Source organism: Dermacentor andersoni, chromosome 5 (genome assembly GCF_023375885.2).
Source record: "Dermacentor andersoni chromosome 5, qqDerAnde1_hic_scaffold, whole genome shotgun sequence".
NCBI lineage: Eukaryota > Metazoa > Arthropoda > Arachnida > Ixodida > Ixodidae > Dermacentor > Dermacentor andersoni.
Window position 1 is genome coordinate 69,022,067 of NC_092818.1, and position 26,585 is coordinate 69,048,651.

Here is a 26,585-nt window from a genome sequence, read left to right on the forward strand (position 1 = left end):
TCTGCCAATGGATTAAGTCGCTTGTGCTCGTCTTTGCTGGTTGCGTCGATGTCGTTCCTGGCCACGTGGTTTCTCCGCCTCATTTGACTCGCCGCCAAAACGAAAGATGGCTGATCCGCTTGCTGATCATCGGCAGTGCACTATGTTACTAAAAGATAAGCACAAAGCTATAGATTTGGAAACGAATTGCAGTATCGCGAAGGACTACAAAGACGATAAAAATGTGTGCGACTTGGTGCAGAAGTACGGTCCATCACAACTGACAGTGTCGACAGTAATCCGCTTGGCAGAGAAGTTTGACATGAACTTGCCCATCACCGGGTCAATTCTGGCCACAGAGGCTAAGTAGTTTGGCCTACTCACCAACAATGTGGACTTCCAGACAGGTAGCAGCTGGGTACAGCGCTTCAAAGAGAGGCACGGCGTTGTTTGCAAAGCCGTCATCGGCGAGGGAGCTTCGCTTGACATGGAGGTGAACCAGAAGTGGATGGAGGAAATGTTAGGCTGCCCCGTATCTTCCACAACTATGCTGACACTGATGTATATGAATGGTGAAGAAACAGGACTGTTCTTCCAGATGTTGCCGTCCAAGACACATGCACTCAAAGGAGACATGCGTAAGGGCGGTAAAAACAGCAAGCTGCGCCTCTCTGTGTTTTTGTGCACCAACATGGATGGGAGTGACAAGTGTCCCACATTTGTCATTAAGAAATTAAAAAATCACCACTGCTTCCGCGGTGCTGCCAGGATACCGGTATGCTACCATCACAACTGCAAGGCATGGATGACGTGAGAACTTTATCGTGAGTAGCTCTTAGAGTTCGATCAACGTATCGAGTGGTTCGAGAGAAAGGTGGTGCTCATCCTAGATAATTGTAGTGCCCACCACTCCATGCCCAAGGTCTCAAGAACGGAAGTTTTTTTTTCCTGACGGCAGGTTTGCAGCACATGGATGCTGGCGCGATCGCCAATTTTAAGGTCATGCATCATCGCCGCGTCCTGAACAAGTTAGTCTTGTTGATGGACATGGCCACGTGGACAAGCAGGAAGCAACCACACCTGAAGATAAATCTATTGATGGCCATGCAGTTTATCTTTGGTGCGAGGTCCGAAGTAAGTGCTTCTACGGTGCAGAACTGCTTTACAAAAGCGTGTTTTGTCCGAGGAAGCAGTGACTTATACGAAGCCTGCGAAGCTCCCACCGACCAAGTGATGCCTAAACTTTAGTCCACAGTCAACGAGGCTGCTTCACGGCTCCTACATGTGGACGACGCATTAGAAGCATCAGTACTTTTAATCGAAGAGGTGATCATCGCGAACATGCTTGCATCGGATAGCGACGGTGACCGTGATGGCGACGACGGCAGCGAAGACGCGGTAGGGCAGGCTGCCTCAACATTGTCCTCGCAGAAGGCCCTGCAGATGATTCAGTCCCTCCTGGGCTTCGTTTTCTCATGGAACCTTCTGCTGCGCTAGGTGGAACACCACAATCCCTTCAAGAATGATGTTGGCAAGCTTTGCATAATGCAAGCAAGGCTAATGGACATGGTGTTTTCTCGTGCAAGCCGCTGAGAAGTATGTGGCAAGATGCTTGTGGCAATCTTGCCCCAGTGTTTCTACTAGATTTCTCAAGTTGAGAGACTGTTGCGGCAACCTTCTCGCATTCCTTCCTTAAAAGGCCTCGGCAGAGCTCCATGTCACTTGCCACCTGTTATCCCTCTTGGCAGTTGTTATAGCAGTGCCATTCTTGAATGCTAACAGCTGTGGTTTGTACACGTGATGGGAGCACGCTGGAACAGTTAAACGAGTCAATGCAATCAGCAGCCGGATGGAGGAATGTGGTGAGGAGGGGCACTGGCCTACCCATTTTCTCACAACAGCTCTGCCATCCCTCTATTTTGCTTTTTTTTCGTGCACCCCGGTCATAACAATAATCGGTTATAACAGTGAAATTTTCATGGCACTTGAAAGCTGTTATGAGTGGGTTCGACTGTACAGTGGTAGCCGTGTACTAGTCTACAACGAAAATACAGCAGCAAGATGATGTTGTAATAGCAAAGTTAGAGGCATTCGTTTTAACAAGTACGCAGCCATTACAGTTCCTCGCTTACCTTTGCTACACTTCCTTCAATAACTCTCTGCTCCTCGCCGCATACTCCCACCAACTCCATGCACTGCAGCGAAAGCTACAGGTCACATCAACACACCAGTAGAAAGGCTACTGCATTGTATACCCCTACCTAATTGTTTTCCAAGTGACGTTGAATGAATGAAAGCTTTATGAAAGGATTAGTGACACACAATGGCCGAGTCCCCCACCATTCTTAGAACACACAGCTGGCTCTCGTCACGCTGGCGCTACGGTCCTTTGCCAGCTGACCAATCCACAGCCTTTACCCTAGTGATGTCACGTGCAGGGCCCTGCTGGCATCACGAAGTGCTAAGAAAGGACCAGGAAAGCTCGAAGAGGAGCACAAGATTGTTCTTCGAATTTGTGGTATAGTTGCGGAATGCGGCACTGACATAATCGCGAAATATGATTGTCTCAGTATAGTGCTGTACCTGGTGCACAAGTCTGTTTAAAGTGCATAAGAAAAAAAAAAAAGAATGTCAGAGGTGGTTTAGGGGCCCTTTCACAAATGTTTTCGTCTGAGCTAGTTGCTTCATGATTAACAGTAGCGTACAGCCTAAATTTACACACGGAACTGTGACCCGCTGCCTCTTCTTTGTCCTGTCAGCTAATTTAGGCTGTATGCTATTGTAATTTAACCCTTTGAAGATTTTTGCCGTACATGTACAGCGGCGGTTATCTGTCCCGCAAGGTCTCTGCCGAATGGGTACGTTTCCGACCCTCCGTTTGAAATTTCACGCCATAATGACGATGCATGCTCACAGGGAGGTGCTGCCACCTCTTAGCACTTACAAGATGCGTTTGAAATTGGTGCTACCTTTTAGGGAGATAAACAGAACTGATTGCTAGCTTCAGCGCGTCGCTCAGACTGCGGCAACACCCCTTTGGCGCTTTCGGTTTCGTTGCGTGATTGCAACGGAGGCGCGCGAAACGTAAATTTTTTTTTTGTCGGCACTCTTTTGCAGGGCGGTGGAAGTTGATTTCTATCTTGATTGTCGCTGCTCTTTGCTTGTTTATCACCACTGCTCACGAGGTATTCTCGCTCTCTGCGGCAACGCGCTTAAGCGAGAGGGTGCCTCAGACCTCTGCCCAAGGCAGCCGCACGCAGAGATGTCGTGTGCGCCAACACAACTGATCGCTCCAAGAGAACAGACACGCATTTTAGGTGTTGTGATAAGGCGCTGTGCGTAGACCCGTGTTTCAAGGAGTACCACGCTCGGAAATACTATTGAACATTTGACAGTTCTGAGTGATGCCGACACCAAAATACTGTTCCTAATTATTTTTTACTATTTATTCCCGACTTTATACATTTTGTACATTCAAGATCCACAATAAAGTAATTTGACCACCTGGGAAAGTTTTTTTCAAAATAATTCGACCCTCAAAGGGTTAATTGTTAAGCTGTTATTACTCTCAGGTGACTCAGCTCCAGCCTACCACAAGTACAAGTAGAGGCAAATCCCTAAAGATGAAGCAATAACTGCATTTCGTCTTTATTCAACTTGAAACTAATTTACATGTGTCATGAGTGCAGGTAAGTTTACTCGCCTAAATGAGCACACATATGCATGAATCCCAATCTGTACCACTTTAAGATTACAAAATTCTTGGCAGTAACTCTCTACTCTCTCTCTCGTGCCAAATTATGCTAAATTACTGACATTTTTCGGTTAAAACCTAGTTTTCTAGAATAAATTCGGGTTGTCTTTTCTGGGTATCCTTCAGTTCTAACTCAGACATAAAGGCACACTGTGAGCTTGAAGGATGCAGAACAGCAACTGCTGCAGAATGTCCTTGCCGCAATGAGGTGCGATTTTTTTCACCCACAAGGTCACTGACCTGAGGCTCAAATAACAGGTCTGCACTCGTGCCAAGGAGAAATAGTTGGCCACAGTGATGATATCGATGCCATGCGGAAATGTGCCTAGTCTTCCCACACATTCCTGGAAAGCAGCGGCAGCCGCCCGACGGCATATCACCTCCCTGTAAATGACAAAAAAAGAACATGCAAGCGAGCCCTGTAACCACTGTAATGATCTACAAGATTCAGACACGTTACAAACGTATGCAGAAAAAAAAAACATTATGAACCATTCCACTCGGTGAAGGTGGATGGCCAGTCAAGCTGTTTAGCACAAGACACAGAGGTGACACAGTATTTTGAACAAAAGTATGAACTCCTTTACTGTGATTTTTATATACATTCGCGTGGACGATAGGACCGCTGCCCCCCCGAGGAGCTGGAGGAAACTAGATAAGCGTGAGGTTTCAACGGGACCGCCACCCCAGGAGAGCGGAAGGAAAGGAAAATACAGTAGAACCTCGTTAACAAAATGCGTCTCGGGCTACCGGAGCAACACCAGCTCGACGTTTGTCGGCGTCTCGTGCCGCAACGATCTGTGTGAGGCTTTGCATTATGTAGCTGTAACCAATAGTTAAGTCTGTCAAATTTTTTTAGTTACTTCAGATTGCACGTTTTTTTCTTGCGTTTTTTTCCAAAACGTATGAACAAGGGTCTACTTGGATACACAAGTGCTTGGAACGCCGACAAAGAGAGGGCGGTGCAAACATAGATATGGCCGATGTGGGTCAAAGTGTAACCACTCCCTTTTCGGTCCTGACACATTCATATTGAAATCACCGACAATTACCACAGGGGTGGTGTCATCGCAACTAACCCACGCGGAGTGAGTGAGCCATTGCTTACAGGTGTATGAGCCATTGATGATGACAGTTTTCAACGTGCTGTTCTGTATGTCGTATGCGTGATTAGAAAAAAATGTAAGCACTGTTTGTTTCACTTGGCTGAGTGCTTCTAGCCTCTGCCTTATGGGGCTATGAGCCATTGCATTTTTTGCTTGCATACGGGGGTACGAGCCACTGATGATGATAGTTTTTTGACGGAGAACAAGAATGCACGAAACCCTAGAACATATGCAGCTTCGCTGTAATAATTGCACTTCTATGCAGGGATACTTGTAGTATCAACACACTGTTAGAGAAGAATAAGAGAAATTGGGAAGCTCCTTTTTCTAGCTTTTCTTTAACATTTTCTTCATTTACGACCATGTGAAGCTAACAATAAATTCAAGAGGGCATAGAGAAAATTGTGCTTTTTCATTGAAAATGTAGGAATGATAAGAACTGCAATTTTCTTTGAAATAAAAAGATGATAAGGTCAGAATTTGGACTTGCTGGTTGAGATGTCTTGAACTTAGAACAGCGCAACAAGGGACAGAAGAGCATGCAGACAGCGCCGATTTTCAGCTTTTCTTTATTCTGAACTGCCGTGAACGAAACTGTGCTTGCTATTGACGCCACTACCGATGGTGACTATGCAGTTCTCTAAGCATGCTGCCAACATGCACCGAGCCAAAATGGAACTAAAGTTTGCTGCGTCTGCTGCGGGTGAAACAGCAGGCTCCATCGACGTGATCATTGATGATGACCTTGGCAAGAATGCAGTTCTGAAGACTTGCAACCAAGGCGCAGGCCAAGTCAAGACAAGACTACTGTTTGCCGCAACCGCTGCAGACGCGACCACAGATGGTGACTCGGCAGTTTGAAAATTATGCAGTCAACATGCATCATACGCAGTCGTGAACGTAAGAATAAAGGCGCAGGCACAAATGGGCATGAAGTGTTCCGGCATTCCTATAGTTTCAGTACGGTTTCCGCTGATGATGGACTCTGCCACTTCATTACGGTTGCACACTAGTGCCGCTTTTTGATCTACTATGCAGCACAATTGCAGTGCTCCACACTCGCTGCGTCCCAAGGACTGTCTGAATTAACCGGTGTGCAGCCAAATACATGCCAATTAACAAGAGCTTGATGACATTAATAATGCATATGCATGCCGAGCACAGAGGACGAGTCTGAATCATCAGATTGTCCAAATTAATGTGGTTTTACTGTACTTTTAAATTATTGGATATTTTATTTTGCTTCAGGATCATCCAGTACATTGACACATGCATGCAGGGTCACGATAAGCATACTATCCTTACATAATGTCTGAATAATGCAACAGAGGTGTCGCCTCTCAGAACTGTCAGTCTGACAGCGTCCCTTCACTGAAAGTGAACAAACAGATGTGGAACGTTCGTTACTTGGCAGGCACAGACACTGCACATAAATTAGACATTTATTTGCATAGAAACACGATGATACCACAAGGTTGTGCAATCTGGCACAGATGATCAGAACACAGAGCAGAACTCACAGTCAACATTTCTCTGATATAGCTGAAACTAAAAAGACGCCGGAGTTGCCTTTCAACGGCGGAACAAAACGTGTGAAACATATGAACGACAAGAGAAGCCACAAAGAAAAGGAACGATTTCAAAGTAGAGAAAAAATTTACATATATATTCTCACCTGTCAAACAGAGTAACGCTGACAAGTGCCCCAGCAATAGCGCTTACAAAAGGCGCCAGGTGGCAGGGGTCATACGAACGACTCAAAGTCCAGCAGACGTAACAGGCTGCGTCACGGACTATGCATCCGAAGGACTGCTTGCCCAGCTGCTCGTCAAAGGTCAGGCAAGGCAGTACGGAAGCCACCACATCAGGCAGCTGCTCAGGAAGCAGGGCGCCTCGGCGTCCTTGAACAAGAAACAAAAAATTGTGCAGATGCCATTGATGACGAGTGTCAACGTAAGTGAATAGCTGAACACTTCTAGAAAGCTATATGCTTTATTAGAGCGACAATGCACTTGGAGGCATATATTTGTTCCAGTAAGGATACACAAGCAGCGTTTGTTGTTTCCTTGCGTAATTGCATAGGGTACAGAGCCATTGACCAACACCTCTGTAGCAGCAGCACAGGTGGCTATACATAAAGCAAATTCATCAAATGCATGCTGTCTGCAGTGGCACGAGAACCAGCGTGCAAGGCAACCTGTAAACCTTGAGCCGACCCAAAGTTCTTGAGCAACAGCATGCGCATCTGAAAGAGCTATACAGTCGACTCTCATTAGAACAAACCCCTATATAATTGGGCAAAAGAAATGACCGTTTTATCCGAAGTCTGTGATATCCGAAACGCGTCACTTCCAAAACTTTCGTCGCAACGTCTTACAAATTTATTGCAGAGGGTGAGTGACGAACGTCCAAAGTAACGAACGAACAAAAAAGTTGCAGTTTCGCCCGAAAGGCAAAGCATCGATTACGATGGCAAATTGAGCAAGATAAGTGTGGCAGCAGCAGCGAGAGAATCGACGTTTGTGCTGTCTCTCACTTCGACGCGAATTAAACGTCGAAAGCACAGCGCATACGAAGCTACCGGCACTGTGTGCGCTTTGTCCACATCCAGATCGCTTTCAACATATGGTGGCTGTGCCGTAAGCAGCAGCTGCCGGAGTAGCACGCCTCTCTCTTTCGTCTCCGGCCCCTCATGCCTAGCGCGTGCGGTATTGAGCTGTGATCGTCGGCTGACCCTTGCAAGTCAGTCGTCGCCCGTGTTGACATGGCAAAAGTATGTTTTATACACCCGATTTTGAAAAAAATTGCCGCTAATTTAGCCCGCTGTAGCCGATAGTCCGTTGTAGTGCGGTCCATTAAAAGCGAACTTCGTTGCATTAATAAAATAGGTAGAGCAAACTAAGGCTGAAATATGGTCTGTTATATCTGAAAGTCTGTTGTACGTGGCTCCATTGCAACGAGCATCGACTGTATTCGATTCGGTCTCAATATCACTATTCACACACCCCTACTTATTGGCAATGTGCTCCGTATTACTGTTATGCAGCTCAAGTTTTCATTTTCAATGAAAAAAATGCATTCGAGATGTTCGTGTGCTCTACACAATGTCAACAGATGACCTCGCACAAGCGATAAACCAGAACACCTTTCTTTAACAGTGACTGATTAGATGACAATGATAATTACACATTCTGTATAAAAATTATGCCGGGAGTCTGAAAACATGCAGTCTGGTCCGAAGCTGTCATTAAAAACAGACAGACCCTGATCAAGTTTAATTATTAAAAAAACTTTACACTCATGGCATCTACACAGGAACCTTGTTCACAATGAAGCACTGCAAACGAGGCTCGCTTGTGGAAACCAAAACATCCAAGTTTTTAAAGAAAATTTTAATCTTGGTCGAAACCTGGCTAGTTTCATAACCAGATGCTTCTTCAAACCGCTGCGTACGTCTGTGGAGGGATAACATACAGTCCCAAAAGGAAGCTCAGAAAATACCAAGTCCATAAAATGTAAGAAAAGTCATGCGTTCACCACATATACTGCAACTAGAAATGCATTCTATGTTGCAACATCATGCGCTAAACTTGCATGTAGAAGTAAACTGTTGATATTATGACACAAATACATACCGAATTCAGCAAGGGCGAGGCATCCCCCATGAAGTGAACTTTCACTGTCCTGCCTCTCAAACGTGGAGAACACCGACGAGACAACCTCGGAGGCAAACTCCCTTGGAAGCCTGCTCGCAATACGGCCTATGCCTTTCGCAGCTGACCACCTGTAAGCAAACAAACATGCTGCGGTCAGGAGTGGGTGGGCCACAGTTTGCCATTTTATTAGCCATAGCAAACCAGCATGTAAAAGACTGACACTTACCTAGTCATCAAGGTTGAAAAAAAAATTTATTTAATTTCACTGATTTATTATTTTGTGGCAAAAAAATATGCTGCTCATGAGATGATATGAAAGAACTGATCTATTGCTCGTAGCACGCACCGTCGTCTTCATCATGGTGCAGCAGCGGCATCGGAAATAAATTTGAGTTACTAATTTAATTAAATTGCTGGCAACAAAATTTGCACCAGACTATTGTCCCATGTAACTTGCGTCAAAATTTTAATATATTCGAGTGCCACATAGCTGGACAGAACCAAGGTAATGCTGTTTGCCGTCGCTTGGAGCAAGTCAGACTATCTTTTGTACTTTGCATATTTAGGTCTATAATTAGTTAATAATTATTCAACTTTTCAAATATTATAATCAGAGCAAGCCTGTCAATGAGAAAATTTTAGGCCATCATGAAAAATTCCTGTTTTATCTTTCTGTTGCTGATTAAGTATGAAATGAAGTATACAGCTACAAAGAGATTTTCCAGCCATTGAAAAATGTGCAGAAGTCCTTTCCGCTATTTTTTGCCACTTTTTTTTTTGCTATGTGAGATGATACCACATGGTATTTATGAATTCTTTGTGGACTAACTTATTTATTGGAAGTAAGGAAGAAACATTACTTTGTTCATGTATTTACGCACTTTTACTCGCGCCAACATTCATATTAGTTGCTGCAACTTAATTAAAATAATACTTTTGGTAAATGCAAAGAAAGGTAAATTTTGAAAAAATACGTTTTTAGCATCTGCATGTAGATGCAACAATGCTGCTGCAATTAAATATTATTAGGTATTCTTTTTAGAAGGTGAGGGCTTGGGAGATTCGTGTTTTCCATTACACAATGAAGCAATAGAGACGGAATCAAAAGTGGGCACAGAGAACTGGACAGTGGATTACAACCTGACATTGATAGAGCAATTTTCGAGGCCTTCCAAAAGCTTGTCGATGACCTCTTCAACGATTTCTGGGACATCAAATTCTCCATTCTCCTGTGCAGCTGGGAAGGCTGCTTCTGACAAGGGACCATTTTCTTGCACATTCTTCGACAGCTGCTTTATGCTTCTAAGGTGTCTCCAAGAGGCAAGGTTGACGGGAAGAAAGCAAAGGCCTGAAAGACAAGAGAGGTTTCGCTCACAAATCGGCAATACAGTCCAACCTCCATGCAACAAACAAAGGCACGAAAGAAAGGATACAAACAGAGCAAGCACTGCTTTAAAAGTTTTAAATGATCAAGTATTTCCACAAAGTGTCGACTTAGGAATAAGAGCTTGAGGCTGTGGTTTCATGGCAGAAGGCAAAAAAAAAAAATTTAGCAGCCGGTTTCTCTGCACTGCTCTGCTTTACCGCCTGCTGTTCTGGTTCACTGGCCAGTGCTCCAGTTTACTGCCCAACACTCCAGATTACTGCCCACCGCTTCTTTTTACCGCACACCGCTCTCATTTACCACTCACCACTCTGGTTTACCGCCCACTGCTCAGATTTACCGCTCCCCACTCTGGTTTGCCACCCACCACTTCTGTTTACTGCCCACTGCTCTGATTTACTGCTAAATACTCTGGTTTACTGGCCACCGCTCTGGCTTTGTCACCTCCCATGCTGGTTGACAGGTCAAAATTTCATAATTTTTTTCTTTGCTATCATATGAAGAAATATGTATGAAAAATAAAAATAGAAAGAGTAGAATAGAAAGAGCAAACCAGAAAGAGCCTCGAAAGCCAAAGGAGGGGAGGGCGAGTGATTGTGGGCTCTCTGTTGCAAGCAGTGGAATGACAGGTGCATTCAGTTCCCCTACACTTTGTGAATGAGGAAGGTACTTCAGACAGTGCTGGCACTTCACGATTCGTTTCAGCAGTGCAGGTGTGACATTCTCTGCACGGCATCGCTTGTTTAAAAAAGTGCAGGTAAAGTTCAGACTCGGTTCTTGAACTTTCTGCACCACCGTGATTTTTCACCACCAAAGCAACAAAGCAGCACATAATTCTGTTGGTGCCATGGCAGCGGACAACACTACAAGAAATACGACTGTGCACTCAGAAAATGGCATCAGAAATTGCACTGCGAATCAGCAACAACGGCACTCGTTTCTACAGAAGTCAGCGTTTGTGAGCGGCCCTCAGATGTGTCCCGAGACAGGCGGAAGAGGCGCTCGAACTCAAATTCAACTTACATAGCTTCTTGCTGCCTCTTCCAAATAACGTTACTAGTTGTCTTTCCATCTTACCACATAACATGCCGGCATTGCAATTACTACATCATTACACTGCTCATTTTCGATTCGGAGTGCTGGCAAAGACGGCACGGCGGCTGCGAATCTGACAAAAGCGGGCATTCACAATACAATTAAAACAACATGCACTGGACAATGCCAGCTACGAAAGGCGCAAGATGCAAACTCGGAAGCAGGAGACCTGCTCTGCAGCACCACTTTTGCGTCAATTTCAGGAAGGCCGCAGCATCACACTGCAGCCGCACTTATGAACTGGAGCTGCATCAGTTCAGAACTGCTGCCAAGTCAACTCGTGAAAGAAGTGCAGGAGAATCGAACAGACGAAGTATTTGGCTCACATGTTCATGGCAGCATTGTCGAGCAAACATAAATGTTTCATTAGAAAGTTAAAAAAATGTTGCTGCGTCCCTTCAACTATCAAAAACAGTATTTCAATTAGAGAAGCACAACTGACTTTTTTACAAGCAGTGTGCTCTAAAAACCAGCTACCTGGGAACTCTAAAGCAGCGAACTCCCTACATCACTATATATAGCAGTAACTGCATTCAAAACGCTAATACTTTCCAACTCTTTTTCTTTCTCCAGTGGTATGCAACATGTAAAGAATGTCCTTATTTTGACAAGAAATAATCAGGGCAACTCTGGTGCTTGATTTATTGTTCGCAATGACCAGGTGAAGCTGGTCTCAACTCTGGCTGCCTTGATACACTGAGGTAGCATAAGAGGGTTTATTGGCCAGATTCGCCCTCCTTAGTTGACATACTATACGACATCTGCGATTAACATTATGTTCCACATTCGCCGCCATGGCCATGAGCGCTGCTTTCTAACACTCGCAAAGTATGTTTACTACACATATGCAAATACCTGAAGAAAATGCTCAAGGAAGTGGATGGGCTACAGCCTCCATTGTTGCTCAATACGTAGAGGTTGTGGGTTCGGCTCCTACCGGCCGCAAGTTGTTTTTTCTTCGGCTTTCATTTCCCTTTCCATTACATAACTTCTACATTCCAGCTCAGAAAAAAAAAACTTTAATATCTCTGATGCTTTCCTTGGCTTCATTCATGTGTAAGTTATTACTTCGACTAGTAATTTAGTTTTGAGGCATTACCTTCAAGAATACAGTTAGCAGTTGTACTACAAAGGGGTAACTGAAAGGATTAGATGAAAAAACACACTTTCACAGGTGCAAATTTATGAGAGAAAAAGGAACAGAAGAAAAAATGCTACCACTCACCAATCCTTTGACACAGCTTCAATGCAAGCCTTTGAATAATGATATTATTGCTTTGAAATAACTTTTTCTTCATCAGCAGGCTCATCAAGCTGTTTGCGTGCTTCATGACAACCTCCCGCTTGGCGAGCTTGAAGATCATGGCGAGCGCCGACAACATGTTTGTCGTCGTCACCTTATTTTCAGCATCAATTTGCTGTTGAACAAAGGAGAGTGGTAATGGTTGTTTGAGCTATGCACTCATTCTGTACACACTGGCTGCAAGCAACAACATACACCCTATCCCCTCAGGCAGCACTATCTGGTGGCTATGAAAGCAGAGCTACGGAACCAAAGCACGCATGCAGCTTTGCTGCTGGCAGTAGTGGTCTCATAACTTCATGTTTGCTAAAGTGAAAAGTAGAAAATATAAGAAGAAATTTCCTTACCACAAAAGCAAGTACCTGGATAAGAGACAATCTCCCTAGTCAATATGAGTATATTATGCCATTAGTGAGCCCACCCTTTTCAGCTTTGCACAAGTTGGGTTTGCCACAGGTTTCACACATCTCTTGACAGCAAAACGACATCTGCATCTTTCAGTGGCCATTCTTCATGGGCTTACTGCCCATAGCTGAGCACGCCTTATAACCTCATGACAAATTTCAACAACGATAGGCCATCAAAGTAGATGAGACCAACGGTGTGCAGCATCAATACCAACTTATCTGCGGCTGTCTTCGTGAAAGTAAATAAGCAGCGAAAGGTCACAGAAAAGTTGCACTCATCTTGTCTGGATTACCGTATTTACTTGATTGTAATGCGCACCCGTTTTCCGTGACCAAAAAATAAACAAAATTAAAACCTCGATTGTAACGCGCACCCGTTTCCCAAGACCAAAAATAAAAAAGAGTAAAATACGACGCACCTCGTGCTTTTATATAGAAGTACCATTTTCTCTCATTTGGAAAAAAAGCAGGTTTATTCCCAATACACTAAAGTTGCGATGAATAAAAACACTAATGGTAGTGGGGTACCTTGCTGCCAAGATTTTAATTGCACCGGTACAAGTTGTGTGGGGCAATAGATATCACTAGTCGTCGCTATCAGAAAACTCCTTATCACTATCAACCGACCAAAGCATTTCATCCTCAGTGCCGTCCATGGCATTCAAAATCCTGCACTTTTTAAACGCCTTGTTGACTATGGCAAATGGGATCATGCACCATGCATCTTTCACCCATCCAGCAAAGTCCTGCAGCGTGGCACGCTTCATTTTATTGGTGAGCTTGAATTCGTGGCAGCCACTGGCAAGCCACTCGATGTAGAGCGCCCGAATTCTACCTTTCACTGGCTTGTTCAAACAAACATTGAGCGGCTGGAGCTGCGATGTCATGCCGCCGGATATCACGACAAGGTCGGTGTTGCATGCAGCCAGCTTGTCTTTGATGCGCTGGTCAAAGTGGCACCTGAACGCGTTGAGCACAAGCATCCCACACAGATGCAAACTGCTGCCGGGTCTCTTCCGCCAAATGTTATTAATCCAGTCAGCGACCAAGTCTGTAGTCATCCAACCTTTTTCATTTGCGCGCACAATCACGCCACTAGGAAACACAATTCCTTTCAGGAGCATCTTCCATCTGAAGATAAGATACGGGGGCAGCTTGTGCCCGTCCGCAGTGCAACAAAGCATTGCGGTGACTCTAGTTTTTTCGTGGCTGGAAGACAAAAGGCGCACTTGCTTCGCCCCCTTCTTTCCAACAGTTGTGGTGACAGGCATGTCAAAGTAGAGCGGCATCTGATCGGCATTTCCAATCTGTCTGAAGTGGTAGCCATTTATATGGCGCAACTTCAAAACGTACTGCTGAAAACTGTGCAATTTCTCTTCATATTCTTTGGCCAATTTTTGGCATATCCCTGTCTGCCTTTTCTTTTCATAAAATCTGAGAGCCAGCACCTGCTCAATTTGAAGTCACTCCGCATTAGCCCTTTCTGTAGGGCTAACTGCATCGCCCGTACTTTGAGCAGAGAGAGAGAGAGAGAGAGAAACAACTTTATTTGCCACTGTAGGGTAGGAAGTTAGGGCAGGTAGGCCTAGTGTGGCTCCCAGGTGGGGTACTTTGAGCAGATCGGTCGTCACAGACAGGCCGCTGTGCCGCTCGCTGCTCTTGCACGTATTCCACGAGCAGCTCTTCTATTTCGGCAAAGCGGCCCTGCTTTGGTCCACTGAAACCCTTCCTTGTTCTTCTGTTTGCACCAGTCCCTCACGCAAGTTTCGGGAACTCTGACCGCCCGTGATCCGGCCCGATTTCCATCCGTCTCCGCGCAGATGATAACTTTCCTTTTAAATGCGGCATCGTGGTGGACTCGGCGTGGTTTTGCAGTCGGCGCTTCCATGCTGATTGAATAAACGCAAAAAACAGGAAACAGGATGCTGGAGGGTTCTCTCGTAAATTACTAACAGCATACAATTGGTTTCAATAGCCCAGAAGGCAGCGCATTTTTAGTTTAAGCTTGTTCCATGTCAGCTGGGACACACAAACGCAGGAAATAAACATGGTATTTCATTTGGTGTGTTCAAGTACTGAAATTTCTAAATTTAATCGAATACAAATGGTTAAGACAAATAATCCCTGAATGTAGAACATTTTCGCACTTTTGAAGTGACATCAAATACAAAGTTGTCGCTCCAGCGCTCAGGGGGCACCACAGTTTGATAGTAATAAATGCAATGCGTGCGATCCAGTTTGGTCACTATGAAACCCACCCAAATGTGTGCGTTCTTTTCAGTCCGTCAACTGGCATACCCGGGACTATGCAGTTATCACAATAAGCAAATTAGTACTCACAGAGGACCCTGATCATGGGAAGGGAATTTAGAGAACAAGAATGGGTTGGAGCGTGTACGGCAGGCATTAGCAAGTCACGATCAAAATGCGTACAATCATTGTATTCTACTGGAGCTAAAATATGGGGCAAGTACTTGGAGGCTAATAAACACGCTTCAGGAGAATTCAAGGATTGCGCAATGAGCGATGGAATGAAAAATGTTAAGCATAACTTTAGGAGACAGGAAAACAGCGGTGTCAATTAGAGAGTGAACAGGGGAAGCCAATATTCTAGTTGACATTAAGGGGGAAAAATGGAGTTGGGCATGCCATGTAATGTGTAAGGCAGTTATCCGGTGGTCAATTAGTTACAGAGAGGGTGCCAATGAAAGGGAAATGCAGCCAAGGAGTGTCGTGCGAGCTTGCTTTGGCCCTCCAGCTTTCAGAATCTTTGATAGGTGGCAAATCAAGCTGAACCTCATAATGAAACAGCGCGGACGGCACCTGCTCTTTCCACATCAGTGCCGACTACGCACAATGCGGTGATCGAGTCACGTGACACGTGGTCCGTTCGTCTGTGACGCACACTGGCCTTACGATAAAGCACCTGCCGTAAAGTAGAAATAGGCATTCTGTATCTTGGAGAAAAACTGGAAAGCAATGCTTCTTATGCAATAAATAAAAATGGCCAAAACACACAGGTATGCTATTAAAGTGACAACCTCATTGGTATTAATTACAACAGAATTCACTAATTCATTAGTTTCTGAGGAAAAAAAAAAGCTAGGTTCTATTCAACAGAAATTCCATTGATAAAAAAAATTATTTGACAGCCCTTTATATACCAAAACTTATCTGTAATCAGTGCTGGCATACTTAATTTGGTGTTCCCTTTAATACGAGTAGACTGTACTATATATTTTAATCTCTACGTATCTAGGTTACTGATAGCTTGCTATATTCTTGTTATGTAATGCTAGAATACTGCCGAGCATGTGGAGCACTGTATTTTCTTGCCCAAAATTTGTAAGCATGAAATTTTGAGAGAATTGTTGCTATTCTATTCTATATTCAGCTTTTCTTTTCCTTGATCCAATTCGATATTCGATTTGAAATCTACTATTCAATATTCGCACACCCCTACCGATATGCCTATTTGTTCTTCAAGCCGAACACAGTTACAAAAGAATTATGCAGATCCAACACCAATGCCGGAATCTATGTGAAGCGAAGCTGTACTGAGGAGGAGAGACGTGAATATATTTAGGAAATGCAGAGAATCCTCCAGACTGCTACTCTGCTCAGGGTGAAAGGGAAGAGGACAAAAATAGGAGACTGAGGAGGTAACGAGGAGCACAGGCTGTAGAATGTGATTATATACATGTTTCCATTCGAAGGGTCCATTCATGGCCTTGAATCTAGACCTGTGTTAAACAAGTATGCCAAGAGAGCATTGACGTGTCCGGCCAATGGTACAGTAACACTTTTACATTGAACAGCCTGATGTTAACTGGCACTAACGAAGAGATCAATTCCTGCCGTTCTCAGTTAAACTGGGGACACACGACAAGTATGCTGTTCCACAGTCTCGTACTACTTAGCACGCATCACACTATGGCGAGTTCGTGTATAGGACATGATGAAAATGCCGCATTAGCGTAGTCTGCTCCCTGATGCAATATGCTGAAAACCATACTAGCAGTACTGCTACTTTTAAAATCACGGGAAGATGGCGTGTATCTACAAATGAGGTAGGATGGTTGAGCCACAAGTACAAGCTATGCATAGATGAAAAGCTTCAGAAAAGGTGGCCACCCTGAAGCGAAAACTGTTATTTCTGCCTTTCAGTTTCACTTCAGAAAAAAAAAAAAAAAAGAAGAAAGTAACGTTCCAGTTCAGTTCCACTTCAAGCAAAAATAAAGATTTTTTCCCCCAGCTTTTGGTTCAGTTCTGGTACGATACCCTGATCTCAAGGCACGTCTAAAGTAGATGGCTGGCATTCGCTACAGATGCAGGAGTGGAGCGCTTTGGACATTGGGTATTGTCTCCGTGGGGTTGACCACAGGTACAAGCTGCTCTAAGGGCCGGCCCAAGGCCTCTGGAGCAACTTTCTCTGCCCGAAAGAGGTTGTAGAAAAGGGAGCAGATACGCAGGGTGATCAGAGCACGCGTGCCCACCTGGAGTATAGATTTTCTTGAACAATGAGTACAGAGTGGGGGTTGGAGGGAAGGGAAAGAGTTACAGGTGGTGAGAGGGACCGAGGAATGCGGCCCGCAAGGTCACTGTGGAGGTCACGAGCATGTGCCGACCATGGTCACTGTCCCAGTGGACAGTGATGCTGTCACATGCTAACTTCTGAAGTGTATGAATCCGCTCACAAATACACAGCATTTTATTCCCTTTATCCCCTGGAGAAATATTTGCAAGAAATATGCAACGGAATTCATTGTTAACTATTGTTAGTTACAAATTTATTATTATCATTTCGTGCACCTTAACGAAGAAAGAAAATTCTAGTCACTGTAGGGAACACACCTCTAATTTAAATGTTAGCACATAAAATTATTTCGAAGAGTGCTGGACATTGGGTCTTTTCAATAGAACTTGTCACCAGAAACATATTGCAATTCTGTAAACTGCATGTATTAGAGCATATAAGTGGACAAACTTTATGTACTGTATTACAGCTTATGCCAAATCGTTAAACTGTTTACTTGTGTTCAGCAAAAGCCTTGTTAAAAATTATTGGTAGACTTCAGAGCAGTCTTGAAGTGAATTAGTGTGTTGTTTTTGCAACCAGTGGCAACAAAATAACTTCTGACATGTGCTGCATGTGTATAGCTACAAGACTGAGCACAATTTTCTTTTTTTTTTGGCTGTTCCTTCTAGTTCAATTTTTTAAAGGACAAACTTCATCGTCCAGAAGAGTGGACGAAAAATTTTACAAGAATTCTTGTGACTCGATTGCTTTCCATGTAAAAAATAAATAAATTCGTGAAAACTTTTCATATTCTTATTTAAATATGGCTAACAGGAGCAAGGAACCAGGAAGATCACTTACATTCTGCAACCACATCATGAAGTCATCAAGGTAGGAGTCTTTGATGTCGGGACGTGTTATAAAATGAGCGCTTAAAAAGCTGGAGGCAGTGTTTGCCTTACCGACGGCAGTGAGGTTGGCCTTGATGACATCAAATATCCTAAAATGAATTAGAATGAGTAAATGATACAGCATGGAACAAAAAATGAGTAAAGCAAAGCACACATGTACTCACAGCACAGACCACACAAGTGCGGACTCGAAAAATCTAAATCTAAATTGCTAAGCTACCCTTCCAGAAATTTGACAAGTTTAGTTTTATGCCAAGAAGAGGCATAAGTTTCAGGGAAAATCACCAAGTGATGCCTTAGTACAAGGGTGAATCGGAAAGTTTTTGCCCTTAATTTTTTTTTAGCTAAATTACGGCTGTAAATGTGAAGTCAACATATTCATTCCCAGCAGTGGACCTTTCTTGGACTGGCCCAGCCTCATCTGCCGGTAGCTCCCCGGCACAGCGCTGCTGTCGGCTGTTGAAGACAGCGGTTGTGTTTCAAACGTCCACGGCATACAAGCAAAGAAGTGTGATTCGATTTCTATGGAGCAAGGGACCAACGCACATCGAAATCCACAGGGAAATGCAGCCCACGTATGGGGAAATGTGTTCCGGCCTGCTGAAAAAGTTCCTGGCAGGACAGCGATTCACGTGCAGTGATGAAGCCAAGACAGCAGCCCAACGGTGGTTCCATAGTCAGCCAGACGAATGCCACGACAGGGGCATCTCAAATTTAGTTCTGCGATGGTACAAATGTCTGAACTGGTGCGGGAACAATCTGGAAAAATGGTGTAAGGTACGTAGAACAGAACATATATTTGTAATTACCTGTATGTACCTTACTACTAAATATAGGGGCGAGGACTTTCTGATTTGCCCTCGTATATTGAAATTGCTTAAGATTAAGGGCATTCTGAATTATCTGCACCAGTGATAACCGAAGTACTGCTGTACTGGATGCTACTGCATTTTTTTTTTGTTTCAGGAACCCGCACAGAGAGGACGCCAGACTCCCTCAAATAATGCTCACAAAGTGATGCAAAGAGTGGCACCAGTGAATTCTTTCACAGGAAATTCTAATAACATAACGCAAACTGAATTGGCTTTCCTGTCGCAGTACAATGTCTTCAACTTTTTTATTAGGAGTGGCTGCCTAAAATTTATCAATAACAAGTAGGATGCACTCTGTTATGGGAGCTGGTGCTGTAGTGGCACATCCTGCAACACTGAATTGACATGTCTGCCCTTAATGTCTCTGTAAAGGTTGTATATTAACACTACATTCATTCAGCAGGAGGGCATTTATGTGAATGAGGCCTTCCCTTGGTGTTTTCGCCTCCCCTCAAATGAACGAATGTTACCGGACAAACTAGATGTCTTGCGCCACCATACTGCACATGAAACTGTGTTGTCTTTCACAATCATCATCATGTTTATTTTCTCACTGTACAGTTACTTTTCAGACACCGGTACATGATCGTTCAGAGCCCCCTGTCTCTAAGCAACAGAACCCTTACCTTTGGGCCACAGGTTTCATTTTTGCATCTCCGGAGTCTAGGCGTGATAGTTGAAAAGGCACCATGGACAGCACGCCGAGCCAGAGCAGCAGCATATACGTTGTCGGCCGCAACTTCCAACTGTCTGGCGCCATCCTCTCCAGCAGGGCAAGCACAGGCTCAATGTCCGACAGCTGAAAGGACCACATGACAAGTGACCAATAGGGAGCGCCCAACAACAAGATGGTGGCGCCGCCCTGGCTGCACACTGTGGAGTAGGCATCTTGCGTTCTAAGTGCAGCAAATGACGGTATGCTGCTATAAACTATGTTCTTTTTGTAAACTTTTACGCAAGGTATGCAAATATCTGTGCCAGTTGCCTTCTAATGAGTTCAATACCATAATTCTTATTACTGTGGTGGCACAACAAGGAGAGTGAGGGCTAGAGGGTGGGCACCGCGTTTTATTTTCAGCAAGCGCCTGCTCGGCGGTGTTCAGTTCCTTGCAACTTGATCTATCATTTGAGTGATTATGGATGGTTCAAATTTGAGTTAAACTGAAGTGCAGCTAAGACGCGGACACAGAAAGAAAGTTGACAGGACAGCGCCTGATCCTGTCTACTTCCTTTCTGTGTCCACATCTGAGGTGTGCTTCAATCTAACTAAAATATGAATGTCAACCAACTCGCCATCTTTCTGCATAATGGATGGGTCTATACATAGTGATGTTTCTTAAGCTAATTTACTACATTTCTGCTTTCTCCATCTTATGTGCTAAGTTTTGACAATTAGCTAAAATACATGACTGTAAAAAAACAGTACACGTGCTTCAATAAATGCTTGTGTATCCACGTGCTCAACATACAAATTTTTAAAGCTACGACACTGAGACTTATGCTTGTTTAGCAGCTATGTCGTGTTAACATTGATGCTATCTACTGTGCGTCCCCCACAAGCAGTGCTATAGATACTTCTTTTGTGAGTTCATTTCAATACTATGCAATTTGCACCAACAATATATTAGCTTCGTGCCTGTAACAATTAAGCGTTCATTAGTCTGTGTCAGCACTGATGCGCTAAATTTGACAATACATATTATAACCTTAGCGCAAGCATCCACTGCCTGTTTTAAAATTAGGGCAATTTGGCTGATCCATATACGTGAACATTGCACCACAAGACATGACATAGGAAAGCTGTAACACGCTCGTGGATGTTTTCCACGATCTCCCAATGCTTTCCTTTAAGCACTGTCTTCAGTCGTGGAAACAAAAACAAAAAAATTTGCACGGAGCCAATTTGGGACTGTAATGGGGATGAGGGACCACCAAAGTGTTGCTCCGGGCCAGGAAATTGTTCATACTTTGCCCAATTATTAAAGCAAAAGTCCTAAGTGGCTTGTTGCACAATGGCCTTGACAAAAAATGCAGTGCCTAGTCGAGTGGTAAAAAAATTATCATCATCAATGGCTAATACCCCCTTTAAGGCAGCAGCTACAAGCATGCAGCAAAGTAATGTGCCTCCCTACATTCAGTGCATACCCTCATTGGAATCACCCATACAACACACAGAGCAGCATATGTTTCAATAAAGAACAAGTTCAAAAGAAGCATCTGAACCATCAATAAAGCACTGCATACCCCTCTCAGAAGTACCCTATGGCTGAGGATGCTTGCCAAGCGAGAAACGAGGTGCGATGTGCGAAGCGGCGGGAGCAAGGCATTCCACCATGAGTGCTGCTTTCCCCTGCTGAGAGGATGCAATGCAAAGTCGAAGAGAAGCGTCGCTGATGCAAATCTGAGCCTGGTGTACGAGCGCACAGCTAAGCCACAACTAAGCGTTGAAGACGAGCCAAAGAAGCCGAACTGTGAAAGCAGCAATGCGGCGATGCGAGACGGCAACATAGAGAGGAGGCCGAAGCTCGCAGACAACGGCTTGCCACACGTGTACTTCACACTTTGGCTCATTACGTGTTGGAGGAAGTCTGACGCCTACAATTGCATAACTTAATGCATCACTAAGTATGCAGCAGGCTTTCTCCTTCACATGTTACAGGAGTGTAATATGTTGCCGAACTTCTTGTTATTTAGAAATGTTTTCAGCTCTTAAGGTCTGTGCCGTGTCAGCACAGTGTATCCATTGATTAAAGACGCAAATGTAGTGAGTGTGCGCAGAACGCATGGCTTGTGAAGGCAGTGAATGCATGGCCTTCGAGATCAGGCAGTGTATGGTAGCAGGCAACACAACGCCGGACTGGTCGTTGGTGGCGTTAGTGCAGCGCACCACCCCTTGGTGCTGCATGGGCTATATACAGGCCAGGACAGTTGTCCGACGTCATCCTCTCAATTGTCCAGATCATCTGGGCCCCTGGTCACTCTGGTCTGGCTGGAAACGAAGCCGCCCAGAACGCCACCCGAGCTATCATACACTGGGAGCATCACCCTTCTCATGTGTTTTCCGATCCTGAGGAGCCCACTGTTCTGCATCGCGGTCTCGTGTGGGACCGAGTGGTCACGTTCAGAGAAATCCTCCTCCACTAACGCAGAGAGCGGTTACACTACCCCCCAAGTACACAAAACACCTAGTAAATTTCAATCCACCACTTGGCAACTACTTCAGACGCAAACTTTCCCAAACCCCATGCTATACCACCCCATTTACCCCGACGCATACTCCCCACTCTGCAAAGCATGAGAGGCTTGCACTGACCTCGATCACAATACCTGGGCATGCCCCAAAGCCTCGCCCTCCAACATCCACCACGCTAACACTACGCGCATCATAACTACAGCTGAGCAGCTCTGAGCCATTTGGATGGCCAAAGGCGTCCATGGAAAGCAAGGACTGGCTGCCATCTCAGGGAGGGGGGTGACTGGGGGGTAGTCTCCCAACCCTCACAACCCCGGACCCCATCAAGGACAAATTAAAATTTTATCTCTCTCTCTCTCTCAAGCAAATAGGAGACTGGCAAATTGTGCACAGGAAGTAATAATAGTTTTCACTTGCCTGTATATGAATTACCCTTCACAGTATACTGGGTTACAGAAGATGCAGGTGAGAGCAGCTGCGTTGGCGGCAGCATCATGTGGTGCGGACTTCAAACAGAGAGGATAAAGAGCTATGACTGCATTGACCAACCATCATATTCTACTTGGCTGTTGGCATAAAATATCAGTGTCAGTGTAATCATCCACGTGAAGCATTCTTTATCTACTATCCCATGGTTTCACCTGGGCCTGTTTGCCTGCCAGTCGGTTGGTCAATGGCACAATCCCACATGCCCACAATGGGGAATCAGCCAAGAAGCGGTCGGTAAATATCAGCTAGATCTTTGAGATGATCGCTGCATGTTGATTATGATTTTAATTTCTGTACTATGGCCCGTACGCCATGGAGGGGGATCACCCTATGAGCGGCCAGTATGTGTAAAATAAATAAGAAATGAAATACATGTCAACATAAGATCTGCCATGTTGTGTAGCCAGTTGCCAGTTTCAACTATGCCAAAGATGCAGAAATAAAATGGGCAGATTTATAGCATTTCATTAACCACTTCACAGCTTTGCTTCACATAGAGTCTAACATGTGCGTTGGAGCTGCGTAGCTTATAAAAATAAAAATTTTCCTTCGACAGGAAAGCCTGCGTAACACAAAAATGTTTTTGCTGCGTTGTTGTTAAACGAAACATAACCTGTCGCTGCAAGCATTGTTGCTGCCATCCACATCCTCATTAACCGGATATTCTGTGAAGAATAATACATATACGGACAAGATAAAAACTAATAGGCATAACAGCAACTGTGGTGCATTATGCCATGGGAGCAGTATACCAAACCCATTCACATGTCGAGAAGCCTACATAGGCCAAAATGGGATGCTGTGTTGGTTTGAAAGCTTGTTTTCTTAATGGGACAGTAAAGAAATAACACTTCATGCTATATTAATAAATCACCCTTCTACAATACCACAAAAACCACCCTTAGCATCAGATGAGGCTTGGTAAATCAGAAAAGACACAAAAACGAAATGCGGGCGGTTCCAGCACCTTTAAGTTCCCACACCATCCTGCTGCGACGTCATAGATTTGGGCGGTGTCTGCGCAGGCTTTCCTTTTTTTAACCGTAAAGATGGACTAAACTGTATTCTAAAAGATTGAAAGATTGAACTTGGCAGTTTTCAAGAACTTCTACCGAGCCAAAACGAGCACCCCCCCCCCCTTCCCCCCCCCAAAAGAACTTTGAAATCTGCGACATCACACTGATGTACCAGCACTTGGTTTTAGACTTGAAAATAAGAGTGCAAGTTTGGCTCGTATTTCTTCATAAAGAAATCAACTTATAGCCGCGAAATTATTTAAAAAAAATTAAGGTTCGAAATAATAATTTGTTGGTTTAAACTGATTTAGCACAACACTTCTGTTCAGTTACAAAGCATGTTTCCTAGACAGCCACATAGGATATCAACAAAATATGTGTACAGTCAGCCACGAAAGCTTACAGGACAGGGTATTTACAAAACAGCTGAATCTTCGTGAAGGCTGGGCACATGGCCTTCAATTCAAAGTTTCAGTTTTGCTTTCCAAAGCACAGTATTTGCAACCTGTATAGTGATCCATCGAACTGTAAGTTTGATGCCTTAGCAAAGCCGAAATTGACACTTGTCGTGGGACTTTGTTGTGGTGGCCTAATGACTCTAGCGCTGCACTGTTAAGCACGAAGTCGCGGGATCAAATCTCGACTATGGTGGCCACATTTCGATGGGGGGTGAAATGCAGTAACGCTCGTCTATTGTGCATAGGGTGCGCATGTTAAAGTACCCCAGGTGGTCAAAAATTAATCCGGAGTCTATCACCACAGACTGCCTCATAATCAGATCGTGGTTCTGGCATGTAAAAGCCCCAAATTTATTTCAATAACACTTGTCGTGGAGCCCATGTCCCGTAAACACTTGTGGCTGACTGTAAATTTCAGTTACGCTTGGTTCCCCACTTGTTTTCAGCTCAAGCGCCTTGTAGGTTGGGCCACAAGCATATGAGGATATTGTTTCTACAATAAAATCAGTTGGCAGACTGCCTTGCACTAATTATATGAATCCTCTTGCGTGGTGTCCCTTTCTTGCCTCTGTATAGTAAATACCTATGATAGAATGAAGACCACGACTTGAGGCGCTATAACGTAAAGCTATTCCAAACTGTTTCTATTCCATTTCTGCCCTTCCCAATTGGTCAAAGATTTTCCAAAAGGAATAGAGAATGTCTGCTCACTGATTGCTCTGGCACAGGCTACTCGGAGGTGCCGGGTAGAATGGATTTATATGTGTATAATAACACTTTTGCATGGCAGCAGAACGTGGTTGAACCCTTTTGGAATGTTTTTGACACTGCTCTGCCAAATTTTCTTAGCCGAGGATCTATTTCAGCATCGTCTTTAATTTTACATTGCAGGTCATCGAAATTTTTGACCAGCCACCGCAAGCTAAGCAAGGGGAAGAGGGCCAATCCCAGATGCTGGTATTACTCTCCTCACCCAGTTATCTATTTTCACTGTGCTGGCTCAGACCCACCGAAACCATTTCCACTTCTATGCGCTCCTTGCCTCTTGTCCACCAATTAGATAACAAAAACCTGTCAGGGTAGCAGATGCTATTCACTTTGGAAGCAAACAAAAGTGACCTCCTATAAACGAGGATGGTGCTTGACTGGGCATTTAAAACAACAATGTGGGTCAACACCTTATGCTTGCGTCGGCGATTACCCAAGTTTGACATCAGGAGATTGTAATAAAAGCAAATTAGAATAGTTTTATATTACAAGGCCCTTGGTTTCCGCCCTCACTTCTGTAAATGAAGTTTAATCTCTATAAAGGGAATAGAGACAGACTCAGTGTCCCACCAGGTGAAAGCAGCACACGACAGATGAAGAATCACTGACTGTTGGCCTAAACTTCATAAGAGGGAAAAAAGTGTCATCCATGCGACTGTAGGACAATACTACGAAATAAACTGAAGCTTTCTTTCTGAGAAACCCATATGGTTTTTCTTTGTAGTTTTAATGCTGCAGTTGACTGGTGACAACTTTTCCCTTTCATGAGCTTTCCTGTGGCTTGAGGGCGTTTGCAAAACTGATTTTCCATGCTCTAAACTCCATATCCCCAACTTCATGCAGTGCTGTGAAGGCTAGGTCTTGTGTCAGCCAATCAGCAACGAGGGCTGGCGGTGCGTTCCAAAAAAGACAGGAGGGCTTTCCCACTGACCCTCACTCCCAATCCTTCCCAGTCTAATAGTTTCAATACATTTAAGTATGCAGTGGATAACATTAGAGAGATTGTGTCTCCATTGATACTTTTCCTCTTTCCTTGGGGAGAATTAAGGTAGCTGTGGAGTCTTTACAGATTTAAAGCAAAGTGTAACATTATTGCATTCTACCAGTACTAACATATGAGGCACAAACTTGTATGCTGACAAAGAAAACTGAGAAGCTAAGAACCACACAGTGAACAATGGAATAAAAATTATAGGCGTAATGTTAAGAGACAGGAAGAAAGCGGTGCAGATTGGGCTGTAAATGGGGGTAGCCAATAGCGTAGCTGAAATTAGGACAGAAGAAGTTGTGCAGGACATGTAACATGCTAGGTAGATAGCTGGTGGACCATTTGAGTTACCGAATGGGTGCCAAGAGAACGGAAGCACAGTCAGAAACAGCAGAGCACTGGGTGGTGTGATGAAATTAGGAAAACAAAATTGAATTATGGGGTTTTACGTGCCAAAACCACTTTATGATTATGAGGCACGCCGTAGTGGAGGACTCCGGAAATTTCGACCACCTGAGGTTCTTTAACACGCACCTAAATCTAAGCACATGGGTGTTTGCGCATTTAGCCCCATCGAAATGCGGCCGCCGTGGCTGGGATTCGATCCCGCGACCTCGTGCTCAGCAGCCCAACACCATAGCCACTGAGCAACCACGGCGGGTATGAAATTAGGAAGTCTAAAGGCAT

The 26,585-nt window shown here is 44.3% G+C and overlaps 1 protein-coding gene across 1 annotated transcript in view; it reads right to left on the reverse strand.

Annotated features, from left to right (window-relative positions):
• Positions 1–26,585, reverse strand: part of Tbcd (tubulin folding cofactor D) — a 92,153-nt gene that overhangs the window by 59,411 nt on the left and 6,157 nt on the right. The window contains exons 2-8 of the mRNA XM_050178041.3: positions 19,613–19,785; positions 18,065–18,203; positions 12,200–12,392; positions 9,636–9,843; positions 8,475–8,623; positions 6,515–6,740; positions 3,974–4,117 (exon numbers count right to left, since the gene is read on the reverse strand). Coding sequence (XP_050033998.2) covers positions 3,974–4,117; positions 6,515–6,740; positions 8,475–8,623; positions 9,636–9,843; positions 12,200–12,392; positions 18,065–18,203; positions 19,613–19,785 — 1,232 coding nt within the window. The remainder of the gene's footprint in view (positions 1–3,973; positions 4,118–6,514; positions 6,741–8,474; positions 8,624–9,635; positions 9,844–12,199; positions 12,393–18,064; positions 18,204–19,612; positions 19,786–26,585) is intronic.